This window comes from Nycticebus coucang, chromosome 1 (genome assembly GCF_027406575.1).
Source record: "Nycticebus coucang isolate mNycCou1 chromosome 1, mNycCou1.pri, whole genome shotgun sequence".
NCBI lineage: Eukaryota > Metazoa > Chordata > Mammalia > Primates > Lorisidae > Nycticebus > Nycticebus coucang.
Window position 1 is genome coordinate 6011274 of NC_069780.1, and position 14200 is coordinate 6025473.

The 14200-nt window shown below is 39.1% G+C and overlaps 1 protein-coding gene across 3 annotated transcripts in view; it reads left to right on the plus strand.

Annotated features, from left to right (window-relative positions):
* USO1 (USO1 vesicle transport factor) overlaps nt 1–14200 on the plus strand; it is an 84936-nt gene that overhangs the window by 51252 nt on the left and 19484 nt on the right. For 2 of the 3 annotated variants that reach the window (XM_053584402.1, XM_053584556.1), the window contains 6 exons: nt 802–980; nt 5493–5633; nt 8965–9053; nt 9782–9936; nt 11414–11625; nt 13217–13237. In XM_053584402.1, coding sequence (XP_053440377.1) covers nt 802–980; nt 5493–5633; nt 8965–9053; nt 9782–9936; nt 11414–11625; nt 13217–13237 — 797 coding nt within the window. The remainder of the gene's footprint in view (nt 1–801; nt 981–5492; nt 5634–8964; nt 9054–9781; nt 9937–11413; nt 11626–13216; nt 13238–14200) is intronic. The other variant, XM_053584486.1, reaches the window with a different exon arrangement.

A 14200-nucleotide genomic window follows, 5' to 3' on the forward strand; every position in this document is an offset into this window, starting at 1 on the left:
AGGACAAAAGGAGCCATGAGAAAATAGCCTAAGGAGCAGCAGGAAAACTGTAGAGAAATCAGGAGAGTAGTGTTCTAGAAGCCAAGGGATGTTTCAAAGAAGAGATGTGCAGACAGTACCAAGTGCTTCTTAGAGACCAAAATGAGACACAGTCTTGTCTCTGTCTCTGCTGAGGACACAGAGCTAAGTAGGGTGCTGGCAGATTACAGTGTAGTGGAGAAGATAGACACTACCTAATATTAAAAGGAGCATGATGCCCTCTGCGGCGTGTAGCTGGTGATCATAACCTGTTCACAGTCTTGATAACCATTCCTGAAGAAGTAATGTCTAAGCTGGGATTTGAAGAAGATTTATCAGTTCCTGAGGTGAGTGGATAGTTGAGCGTAGAATTCAAGACAACAAAGGGGGGACCTACCTTAGGAGTTTGCAAATTGTGTCCAGGGCAGTCAGAAGTTGGAGCAGGCCATCTGCCTTCCCATACTACAGAGATGCTGAGCGTGGAGGTTTATCTTTTTTTAAATGTCTAGGGCAGGCGTCCTCAAACTTTTTAAACAGGGGGCCAATTCACTGTCCCTCAGACCCTTGGAGGGCCGGACTATAGTTTAAAAAAAAAAACTATGAACAAATTCCTATGCACCACTGCACATACCTTATTTTGAAGTAAAAAACAAAACAGGAACAAATACAATCACACCGCTTCATGTGGCCCGCGGGCCGCGGTTTGAGGACGCCTGGTCTAGGGATTGAATTTTCTATCAGATTTTATCAGCCTTAACACTTTATTTTACATTCTTTCCCCAGGAATAGTAGTAGAAGATTGTTTGATTTTGCTCCAAAACTTGTTAAAAAACAACAATTCCAATCAAAATTTTTTTAAAGAAGGCTCATATATTCAGCGTATGAAACCTTGGTTTGAAGTTGGAGATGACAATTCTGGCTGGTCTGCACAGAAAGTGACCAATCTACATCTAATGCTACAGGTATACTGTCCTTAGATGTGAATGTGAGAAGAATTTTGACATTGGTCTTTTTGAAGAAAAGAATATTTCTTGTATTTGATAAATCCAGGACATTCAGTTGGTTTCAGGTGGGCTTTTAAAAAACTCTTTAAATGTGGAAATTTGAAGTTATACTCAGAGAGATCCCACCCACCTACTCAACCTTGACAATTATTAACATCTTGCAATTTTGTTTTATCTCTTATTCTTCTCTCTTACTCTGCTGTATTATTTTAAAGCAAAAACAGATATGTAGTTTCCTGATGCATTTTGCTTTAGGGAATAATAGGTTATATTGTTGTTTCAAATTTTTAAAATCTTCCTTTTTCAACTAGGTGTCTAGTATAATTTTAATATTCAAAATAATAAGTTATCATTCATTCAGTAAACATTTACTGAGAGCTAGGCCTTGGATACTAGGAAATGAATAATACTGTCCTTACTCCCCCAAATTAATAGTCCTGAGTTTTAAATACAGTACAAATTAAATTGACAAATCACCTGTGATTTCTTCTCTTTTTCTTTCTTTTCTTTCTTTCTCACTCTGTTGCTTTGGCTAGAGTGCAGTGGCATCGTTACAGCTTGCTACAGCCTCAAACTCCTGGGCTCAAATGATCCTTCTGCCTCAGCCTCCTGAGTAGCTGGGACTATAGTTACATACCACCATGCCCAGCTAATTTTGTATTTTTTTGTGGAGATGGGGTCTTGCTGCTCTTGAACCAGCCTTGTTGCTCAGGCTGGTCTTCAACTCCTGGCCTCAAGCGATTCCCCCCCCTTGACCTCCCAAAGTGGTAGGATTACAGGTGTGAGCAACCATGCCTGGTCTTACCTGTGACTTTATTAAAGCTTTATGGTAAAAGCTCAGTGGTGATAATAAAAGTGAGGACAGTAGGATCCCAAATGATTTCCTCATCAGAAAAAATTTTGAAGTTCTTTAAATAATTTCACTCATTTGTTCCTTTATTGAATTCCCCTTCTCCAAACTCTTAAATTTATACCATCCTCCCCACTTACGAATTCTCTAGTAATCTTTTGGTCTTTGAATGTCTCTGGATTGCACCTGTGTCTCTGCTGTTGTGCACTTTAAAGCTAAATGGCCAATCTCTCTAGTAAATTAAGAGTCTGAATATCATTCCTTGCCCTGGAAGTTGCCTACATAGGATTGATTGATAATTACAGTGGCATCATGGCCAGTTCGCTGGTATATTATTCATTTTGTAATCACTAATGGTGTCTTCTTTGACAAAAAAAGCAGCATGCTTTGGATTACAAATTAATGTAGTTACTCTATTTAGAATATGCTTAAAACTTTCAGAAGTATTTTATAGAACGTGGTCGCTGAGTCCTCAATAATACAATATTCTAGTTATATACTGAGTGGTTCTTTAAGTATTCTTTGCTTTAAAAAAGTGTATAAAGAACTAGCGTTTCCTAACTTAATAAAGCTTTTCTCTCTTTATTAGTCTTGAAGACCCTGAACTCCAAGCAAATGAATTGTGTTTAATTCATTTTAATGTATTTTCTACCATTGAGTAGTTGAGTCATTTATGACTTTACAGGTCACAGGTTATATTCCACTATTCCACCTCTTAGAGTTTTCATTCTTTATAGCTTTGTTTAGATTGGTTGCTTGTATATCAAGTTGACTATTACACACCAAATAAAAATACCTTATTGTTTTCCTGTTTGTATATATATGTCCTAATTGGAATTATTCATCATAACAATTATTGTCATGGTTAAATTTAGGGGAAACATCTTTTGAAAAAGTTTTTAGGCATAAAATAATTTTAAATTTTTCATGGAACTCCATATCTTTATGACAAGCTCTCCTTCCTGTCCCTACAGGAACCCCTTCTATGCCATGGTTGGACAGTATTGCCTGTGACTCTCAGAAACCTCATTACCTTATGAAGATAATCTTTTTCCTTGTAGGGGAGTGTTGATTATTAGGATTAATCTATATATTAAATCAAAGTCTATCTTTACATAACATCTACAAATTTCTTCTACTTTTGCTTTTTGGGAACAGTAGAAGTCCATCCCTTGTTGATGATATATCATGTGTTTGCATGTTATTGGATCTTCCTTTATCTTCTTATCCTCTTCAGCCTTCCATCTTCACTGTCCTTCCTACTTCTCTGTCATCTAGAAATTTCATAATTCCTTTTTCTTTTTTTTTTTTGTAGAGACAGAGTCTCACTTTATGGCCCTCGGTAGAGTGCCATAGCCTCACACAGCTCACAACAACCTCCAACTCCTGGGCTTAGGCAATTCTCCTGCCTCAGCCTCCCAAGCAGCTGGGACTACAGGAGCCTGCCACAATGCCCGGCTATTTTTTTATTGCAGTTTGGCCAGGGCCGAGTTTGAACCCGCCACCCTCTGTATATGGGGCCGGTGCCCTACCCACTGAGCCACAGGTGCCGCCCATAATTCCTTTTTCTTTACTGATCATCAGTAAAGATACTCAATTCCTATTAGATGGTAGTAAAAAAATTGTGTGTGTGTGTGTTTTTTTTTTAAGGTAAAATAATGGCATAATGATTATGTTTTCAAAAATCCATATCAGGCTGGGCATGGTAGTCCTGCCTGTAACTACAACACTTTGGGAGGCTGAGGCTAGAAGGATTGCTTGAGGCCAAGATTTTAAGAGCCTGGGCAACATAGGGAGAGTACATTTCTACCAAAGCAGAAATCCTTACTAGTTAGAGATGCATACAGAATTACTTAGGAGAGAAATGATATACGTGTATTGTTTGATATTTCCTTTAAATACTCAAAAAAGGGAAAAGAAAGTAAGGAAAAGAGAGAGAAGAAGAAAGTAAAAGGAAAAAGAAGAAAGAAAGAAAAATAGTGGAGGTAGCAGGGAAATAAAAGAAAGGGGTGTAAAAAAAAAATTGTGAAAAGTCTGACTAGAGGGCAGCGCCTGTGGCTCAGTGAGTAGGGCGCCGGCCCCATATGCCGAGGGTGGCGGGTTCAAACCCAGCCCCGGCCAAACTGCAACAACAAAATAGCCAGGCGTTATGGCGGGCACCTGTAGTCCCAGCTACTCGGGAGGCTGAGGCAAGAGAATCGCGTAAGCCCAAGAGTAAGAGGTTGCTGTGAGCCGTGTGATGCCACGGCACTCTGCTGAGGGCGGTACAGTGAGACTCTATGTCTCTCCAAAAAAAAAAAGTCTGACTAGAAAAGTCCCAGGACTGCAGCCAGTGTAACTCGGAAGCCTCTCTTCAGTGATGTCAATTTCTCAGTGTCTTTAAGAATGTCTGCTAAGCCAGACGTCTGTTTTTTCATTACTTACTGAACTACTGATTGAGATTTTTCTCAAATTTTACTGATTTCTGGTCACCTCTTTATTCACCAACAATAAAAATAACACTTTTCAAACTCTTTTTTTTTTTTTTTTTGCAGTTTTTGGCCGGGGCTGGGTTTGAACCCGCCACCTCCCGCATGTGGGGCCGGCACCCTACTCCTTTGAGCCACAGGCACTGCCCCCAGACTCGTTTTTTTTAATGTTTTGCTGCTCCCCTAGAAAATTTCCACATTCTTAGTGAGGTCACAATCTATGGTATGTAGTATGTGCCCACTGTAGTGATAAAATCGTTTTAGTCTGTGATATCACAACATTTGTACAGAGCTTTGTCGTTAACAAAGTATTATTTTTTTATTTTTTTTTATTTTTTTTTTTTTTTATTGTTGGGGATTCATTGAGGGTACAATAAGCCAGTTACACTGATTGCAATTGTTAGGTAAAGTCCCTCTTGCGTTAACAAAGTATTATAAATATTCCATTTGATCTTGATACATGTGTGTAAGATTTTGTACATACATACACATGTAACTAGTTTTAAGATACAAAGTACATGTAAAATGGGATATATTATTAAGTATGCTAAATAGTTGTTCAGGATGACTTTTTTCATGTTTCTGAAATCTCAGGTTCAGAGTAATCATAGAATGATAGAGATTTAATTGACACCAACAGTCAACAAGATCAACCTTTTGCCTAACGCACGAATCTTCCGCCATATCTTTGTTGCTTTTAGCCTCTTTAAATATTTACAGTTTAGGGGGAAAGGCTGTTCCATTTTCAGACCTGCTGTGTTATTGGGTGGTTCATCCTTTGATAAGAAATCTGCCAGCCTGTAACTTGCTCATTTACAAATACTGTGCTTGGGGCGGCACCTGTGGCTCAGCGGGTAGGGTGCCAAACCCAGCCCCGGCCAAACTGCAACAAATACTGTGCTTGTTGGGGGTTACAAAATGACCAAGGCAGTTTCTATTCTCTGGGAATTCAGTTAGCTAAAGGAGACAACCTTAAGCAAATAGCATGATGCAGTATGTACTGTAACAGAACTATTGCCAGGTAAACACAGAGGAAAAAAGAAACTCCTAGATCTAGCTGAGCAGGAGAGACTTCCTAATTCACGTAGATCAGATTTTCCTATAGCCTTTTCACATCTTTAAAAGACAGAGTGTTTTCTCTTTCTTTTACAGCTTGTTCGTGTATTGGTATCTCCCAACAACCCTCCTGGTGCTACCAGCAGCTGCCAGAAAGCCATGTTTCAGTGCGGGCTGCTGCAGCAGCTGTGCACCATCCTGATGGCTACCGGGGTGCCTGCGGATATCCTGACTGAGGTGAGCTGAGTCATGTCTGCTCTGTGGAAGTCAAAATCAGGAGTCCTAGCAGGAATTAGATATTGGCTGAAGGAAAAACAGTAATTTAATGGCTAACTTTTTTTTAATCTTAAATTCTTTATTGATCCTTGGGGGCAAGACATGATTGCAAGAGGGACTTTACCTAACAATTGCAATCAGTGTAACTGGCTTATTGTACCCTCAATGAATCCCCAACAATAAAAAAAAAAAAAATTCTTTACTGATCTTGTTAAAATGTAATAAGCATATTGTTCACAGTATCAACTCCCAAAGATATTCTCATTCTTCAAATTTTGTAGTATATAAATAATGTTTTGTTTGTGTTGGTTTTTTGAGACAGAGTCTCACTTTGTGGCCCTCAGTAGAGTGCTGTGGCATCACATAGCTCACAGCAACCTCAAACTCTTAGACTCAAGGGATCCTCTTGCCTCAGCCTCCTAAGTAGCAGGGACTACAGGTGCCCACCACAATGTCCGGCTGTTTTTTTTAGAAGACAGGGTCTTGCTGGTCTCCAACTCCTGAGCTCAAGCAATCCAACCACCTCAGCCTCCCAGAGTGCTAAGATTACAGGTGTGAGTCACCCCACCTGGCTCTAAATAATGTTAAAGCTTAGCAGATCCATCTAGAAGGTTTGTCATTTTTATTGTATTCAACTGGAATGCACAGTATTATTCATGTTTTGATTTTTGAGAACATAGTGACTTAGTCTAACTCAACAAGTAGGTTCATTGAATAGTAAATTCTTTTCCTTGGTGAATGGCATTTTCTGTTTCTTACCTATAAGAAAAAGAACTTAGTTAGAAGAAAGGAAGTTTAGTTTATTTAATTTTTTTTATTTTTCTCAAATTAACACATGCTCATTAAAAGTAAAGGGAATATTACTTTCTCATGTCACCCCATAATTACTTTATGGAATTTACATTTAAACCAGTGGTCAGGGTTTCTATTATTAGAACCATAATAGTGCTGTCCCTGCTAAGCCAAACAGAGCCCTCTCTCTGATCTCTTTCTCTGTCCTGAGTTACGATTGTGTTCTTTTACTTCACTGACTTGCTGTCTGTCTGCGTGTCAGTGCTCTCGTAGGCTTCACAGGCCACAGCCCACCTAAGGCCTTTGGAAACCCTGCATCCTCCCGCTCCCACGTGGGCTTGAGTTCTGCCACACACCGCTTATCCTGGGACTTTGCCATCCGCCTAGGAATTCCTTTTACCTCCCTCTTGACTTGGACTCCTGGATCCCATATTTTTTCCTCTATCCTTTGGTTCACTATCTAATTTTCCTTAATTTCCTAAAGAGTAAATGATAAGAGAATTTCTTATAGCTTTTTACGGCTGAAAACGTCAGAGTTAATTTATTGTTCGGCTAGGTGTGGAATTCAGGGTTGGAAATCACTAACACTTGGTTTTCAGAACATCATTCCTGTGTTGCTATTAAGAAGTCTGAAGTCATTCAAGTCCTTCTGAATCCAAACAACCCTTTTTTTTTTTTAAACATGACCTGCTTTTTCTCTGTGGAAACTTTAGAGATCCTTTTTTTTTTTTTTGAAATTTACTGAGGATGTGCTGTGCATGGCCTTTTCAAGATCTTACCCCCATTCCTAATTATATTTTGCTACTCACTGGGCACTTTCAGCTAGAGACATACGCCTACAGTTCTGAGGATGTTTTTAGTATTCCTTGATAATTTTCTCTTCTCTTTAATGTTGTCTTTCTGCAGTTGTTGTTTTGTTTTTGTTTTTTAATTAAAACAGAGTCTTACTCTGTCACCCTGGGTAGAGTGCAGTGGTGTCTTAGCTCACAGCAACCTCAAACTCTTGGGCTCAAGTGATCCTCTTGCCTCAGCCTCCAAGTAGCTAGGACTACAGGCTCCCACTATGACACCTGGCTATTTTTAGAGATGGGGTCTCGCTCTTGCTCAGTCTGGTCTCAAACTGCTGAGCTCAGGCAGCCCACCCGCCTTGGCCTCCCAGAGTGCTGGGATTACAGGCATGAGTCACAGGACCCAGCTAAACTGCAACTCTTAAATTAATTACATTGTTAGACTTTCTGGACCTAGTTTGTCTTGTTTAAAAATTAATTGATTTTTGGGCAGCGCCTGTGGTTCACTGAGTAGGGCACCGGCCCCATATGCCAAGGGTGGTGGGTTCAAACCCAGCCCCGGCCAAACTGCAACAAAAAAAATAGCCGGGCGTTGTGGCGGGTGCCTGTAGTCCCAGCTGCTCGGGAGGCTGAGGCAAGAGAATCACATAAGCCCAAGAGCTGGAGGTTGCTATGAGCCGTGTGATGCCACGGCACTCTACCAAGGGCAGTAAAGTGAGACTCTGTCTCTACAAAAAAAAAAAAAAAATTCATTGATTTTTAATAGACAAATACAAGTTGTAGATGTTTATTTTGTATAATATGTTTTGAAATATAATTTGTCTTTTTATTTTACTTTATTGGTGTTTTTTTAACTTACGTTCTTATATTGAATTTTTAATTTGTTACATTTTAAATCTGTTCTCTGATTTTTTTTAAATTTTTTATTATTTTTTTCTTCTTCCTCTGGCTATGCTCTGTCCCGCTGTTTTTGATGTTAGTACAGACGGGGTCGTACTCTGGCTCACTACTGCTCATACTGGTCTCGAACCTCTGAGCTCAGGCAATCCTCGGCCTCGGCCTCCCACAGCGCTGGGACTACAGGCGTGAGCCACCACACCCGGCCTCTGATTTTTTTTTTGTTTTGGGACAGGGTCTCACTCTATTGCCCAGGCTAATGTGTCATGGCGTCGGCCTTGCTCACAGCAACCTCACTTCCCAGTTTGAGCAGTCCTCCTGCCTTAGCTTCCCAAGTAGCTGGGACTATAGGTACTTGCCACAACACGCAGCTAATGTTTCTATTTTTAGTAGAGACAGGGTCTCACTCTTTCTTGCTCAGGGTGGTGTTGAACTCCTGAGCTCAAGGTATCCTCCCACCGCTCTGATATTAGGATCACAGGTGTGAGCCAGTGAGCCTAGACCTCTGATTTTACTTCAAAACATCTTTTCTTATTTTGTAGAAATGGATTACTCTTTTTTATTAAAAGGTATTATTTATTTCAGTTTCTTGAGATTTTAAATGCATATGTTCAAGTGTTATTTTTAATGAGAGGCCCCTGCTTACTGTTTAAATTTTTTTGAAGTTTTGTAAGATTATAATGTTGTTATTGATTTTTTTGGGGGGGGCCTGAATTTTGGACTTAAAAATAGGACATAATATTTTCTTCTTTTGAAAACAAGTTTTCTTCCTTGACTTACTTTCTCTAATGTTCTTTTCTTTCTCTTCTTAACAGACCATAAATACTGTATCAGAAGTTATTCGCGGCTGCCAAGTAAACCAAGACTACTTTGCATCAGTAAATGCACCTTCAAACCCACCAAGGTAGGAAGAGGGAGTAACTGAGATTCCTCTGAGGAAGTAAAAACTTATTTTGGGTTGTTAATATAGCTCAAGTACACATCTTACTATATTTAATGAAGTTCAATTGTATGTTTTGAAGCTAGGAATTATCTGATAAGATAAATACTGGGTTTTGTTTTTTGGTTTTTGGTGAGTTTTTTTGTTTTGTTTATTTTGAGGCAAGGTCTCGCTCTGTTGCCTGGCCTAGAATGCAGTGGTGTCATTATAGCTCCTGGCAACCTCAGATTCCTACCTCAAGCTATCCTCCTGCCTCACTCTCCCAAGTTGCTGGGACAACTGGCATGTACCACTGCACCAGCAAATTTTTACATTTTTTGTAGAGGTGGTCTTGCTATATTGCTTAGACTGGTCTTGACCTACTGGGCTAAAGCATTCCTCCCACTTTGACCTCCCTCCATGCCAGGATTGCAGGCATGAGCCACTGTGCCTGCCAAACACTGATGTTTGGAAAAGCGTGTATCTTTGGAACTTAGATGTTTAGGTTCATACATCACCTCTTCCACATTCTAGTTGTGTGCCTTAAGCAGACAAGTTACTTCACTTCTCAGCCACAGTTTTCTGTGAAATGGAAATACTTAACTTGCTGGTGTTCAGGTCATGATTCTTCTACCAACAAAAATGACACGCTGTTGGTTTGTGTACATGGGTTGCAGTGTTTCATTTTATTATTTTCTTTTTAAATGCAACAGACCAGCTATTGTAGTGCTGCTCATGTCCATGGTTAATGAGAGGCAGCCATTTGTCCTGCGCTGTGCTGTGCTCTACTGTTTCCAGTGTTTCTTATATAAAAACCAGAAGGGGCAAGGAGAAATCGTGTCGACACTTCTGCCTTCCACCATTGATGGTAAATGATTCTGTTCACTTTCCGTGTTAGAAAGTAAATGTCTTTTGAGCTTTTAAATGAATCTTTCTGTGAGTTAGCCTAAAATACTTTGTACATTTAGGAAAAAAACCTGAGGTCCAAGGATTACAAATAAGTTTAGAGAACAAGCTTTGGAGTCAGACCGCAGTTTGCATTGTAGAATTTCTGCTTCTCTTGTTTAACTTGAGCCTTCTCAAGTTATGGGGGAGATAATACTCATCTATACATGGGGATAGTACCGCATTATGAATACTGCGAGGATTCATGCAATTAAATTACATACATTAAGCACTTACGTACCCGGCATATAATAGATGCCAGTAAACAGAAGCTACTGTAATTATAATTATCACTGTAAAGACAGATATTACCACTTAATCACACTGAACATTTTGGTCTATTGTTCCAGTATAGGGTGGAGTTATTGCTCTTTCTGTGAATTCTTTAAATATTTCATTTTACTTAAATTATTGAAATATTTACCTTTGTTAACTTCAACAATTGGAAACGTCAGGAGAGCTCCTTTTAATTTTATATCCCCCTCCCTTTTTTTGTCAAAATTTAAATCTGTTTTACCAAAAATTTTTTTTGGTAAAAAGTTTATAACTGTGACAAATGATTTACCATAAATCTGAAAATTAGACTTGGATGTAGTGGAATTGTTAAAATGTGGCAGTTCCCTCTATTTGTTTTAGAAATGCTTTTAATTAAGGTATTACCATCATCGGTATGCTGCCTGAAGTGTTCTACACAGGTTGAGCATTCCAAATGTGAAAATCCAAAATCTAAAACACTTCTCTTCAGAACATTGCAGATAAAGAGATAACTTCTGTTTCTTTGTTCTGCTACTTTTCTTCCAAGGTACCTTTCTCTTATCATTTTTGTTTTTGTTTTTTAAGTAAATTTATTTTAATGCAGAGGTACAAGCAACCAGGTCAAGATACTTGATTTTGTTAGGTAGAGTCCCTTTTGTGGTTCTGTCCTACACACAAAAGGTGTCCAAACACCCCACCCTGTGCCATTCAGTGAGAGCATCCCAATCCCCTTAATCATTTTTGTTTTTTTTTTTGTAGAGACAGAGTCTCACTTTATGGCCCTGGGTAGAGTGCCGTGGCCTCACATAGCTCACAGCAACCTCCAGCTCCTGGGCTTAAGCGATTCTCCTGCCTCAGCTTCCTGGGTAGCTGGGACTGCAGGCACCCGCCACAACACCCGGCCATTTTTTGGTTGCAGTTTGGCCGGGGCCGGGCTTGAACCCGCCACCCTCGGTATATGGGGCCGGCGCCTTACTGACTGAGCCATAGGCGCCACCCTTAATCGTTTTTGTTTTGAAAGCAGGCTTTTATTGTTTTGAAAATAATTATTTTTGTATGTATAGAAAGCAATTTATAAAAATTTGTTTTATTCCCACATAGTCAAAATTTAATGTGTTTTTATCATCTGTGGTCCATCTTTGTAGCAACAGGTAATTCAGTCTCAGCTGGTCAATTACTGTGTGGAGGTTTGTTTTCTACTGATTCACTTTCAAACTGGTGTGCTGCTGTGGCCCTCGCCCATGCTTTGCAAGAAAATGCTACCCAGAAAGAACAGTTGCTCAGGGTTCAACTTGCTACAAGTATTGGCAACCCTCCAGTCTCTTTACTACAGCAGTGCACCAACATCCTTTCACAGGTATGGTATTGCGTGAAACTTCTCTAGGGGAAGAAGTTCTAGCTGTACATTTTGATGCTAGTGATACAGGGATTCCAGGGTGCCCTTAGAAGATGCTGATGAAAAAGAGAGCAGACCTGTCTGCTCATTGGTTCATTGTAACCTGAAACAGTTTAGTGAATAGAAAGTGATAAATATTCCTATTGGAATCTGTATCAGGAGGGAAACGTATTGTGAGCTGACCGCTATTTGGGGGGTTTCTTTTTAGATTCATCCACAGCGTTCTTGCATGTCATTTTCTCAATAATGAAATTCAGGTTAGTTTACAAGAGGGAATGGAATAGAGAGGTTCAGAACTGTGCATCTCCCTTTCTCTTCTCAGAGCAATTGATCATCCAGAAAGAAAATGGGAATAGGAGTCCATTGTGTGTAAAGTTACACAGTATACCCCCTTGTCCTTTGTGAGTTCTCAAATCCACAAGTCCCTGAGGCATGTAATTTACCTAAGAGGGTGTGAGAAAAGGTTACTAAAAATATTATCACTCCTTTGGACTCTTAATGAAAACAATGAAGCTTTATTGACATGTAAATGCTAGGCACTTCGTAATTACTAACATGATTTGCCTTGCTGTTGAACAATTTTGCAAAGCCACAATGTCATCAACATTCAGAATCACTCAGGGAGAGTAAATAGTAGATAAGTCTAAAATGGCTATTCCAAAAAAAATAAAATTTCTCTAACCACTACTCTAGCAGTAGAATTTATCCTACCCACTCTAAACAATAATGTATTGTGTCCTACCTTAGTTTTTAACTTTGTCACCCTCGTTGAATTTTTCTTTCTTATTTGGAGCTTTTAAGAAAACATCAGTGCCATTAGTAGAAGTTATAAGTGAAAGCTTAAAAATTAACTATAGTGGAAAGGTAGCAGAATGTTGTTTAAAATTGGTCTACTTCAGTTGAAAACTTATTTTGTGTTTTAGTGGTTAAAAAAACTACCTTAAAATTTTCACGTGTTAATACTTATTAATATACTAGCATTAGTATTTTAAGTATTAATATACTTATGTAATACTATTCCATTCCTTCTCATGTTGCTGTCTATTGAAAGTAGCTTAGCTTAGCCGGGCGTTGTGGCGGGCACCTATAGTCCCAGCTGCTCGGGAGGCTGAGGCAAGAGAATCGCGTAAGCCCAAGAGCTGGAGGTTGCTGTGAGCCGTGTGACGCCACGGCACTCTACCCGAGGGCGGTACAGTGGGACTCTGTCTCTACAAAAAAAAAAAAGAAAGTAGCTTAGCTTTTTTAAAAGCCAAACCAACTGTTTGACCAGCATCAGCACGTATTTTTCCATAACATTATTATTACAATGAATGCATAGTAAGAAATGCTAATCGAGATGGTGTCTTCCTTACTTTTAAGTATTAATAATTATAGTGCTATAAAATTCTTTATCCTCATATCTGTCAATTTTACCTAATAAGTGATTAGAACTAGACAGTCTCAAATTATTGGGTTTATAGATAAGGGACTGTGAAAAAATATTGAGAGTTTTTTTTTTACATTTGTCTAAAGTACTAATATTTATGAATAATTTTTAATGTATAATTTGCAGGGTGATAAGATCGACAGACGGGTATGTATAGATTTAGCTTAGGCATTTTCCTCTTATATGAAGGCTTTTTCTCTGTCTTGGGTTTTGCTGATGGTTTTGTTTAACAGCTTGTTTGAAGTTATATTCTACTCACACGTGTCAGCAAGTTTATCTCTATCATAAGTGGCTCTCTGGTTCTTCTCCCTGGGATACCGCCGTGGTGTTACCAGGAACTCCGGGACTGAGAATCTGAGGCTATATACTTTGTGCTCTCTCTGGGGATGCTTGCACTTTATGGAATTCCTTGGTTTTGGTTTTTTGTGTTTTTTCCCCCCAAGCTTGCTTTCTCTATTTCTCCTTAAACCATATTACAGGAAGTAAAATTTAGGGTTAAAAATTTTTGTCTTTAGGCTTGGAGCCTGTATGCTCAGTGGTTAGGGCATTGGCCCACACACCAGGGCTGGCAGGTTTGAACCTGACCCAGCCTGCTAAACAACAATGACGACGACAACAACAACAAAAATAGCCAGGTGTTATGGCAGGTGCCTATAGTCCCAGGTACTTGGGAGGCTGAGGCAAGAGAATCGCTTCAGCCTAAGAGTTTGAGGTTGCTGTGAGCTGTGATGTCACAGCACTCTACTGAGGGTGACATAGTGAAACTCTGTCTCAAAAAAAAATTTTTTTTTTGTCTTCAGTTCATCAGTATATGAAAGACTGATGACTTTTATATTAATTAGACTATTTTTAAATGTACATAGCAAGTATAATTTTGTAATTTTAAAGATTTTTAAATAAAATATTAGGTATTATTCTGGGTATAATTCATATGCTACAACTAGTATGTACCCACATAACTATAGTCCTGTATGAGGGTTAGTGAGTGGAAGAGTGTTATTTGTGTTTGGTTTGGTTTGGTTTGTGTGTTTCACCAAAAAACGAGCGTATCTTAATATTCATGCTTGGGCACATATTCCAGTTGAACAGTGTAGGTGGTAATGACTGAAG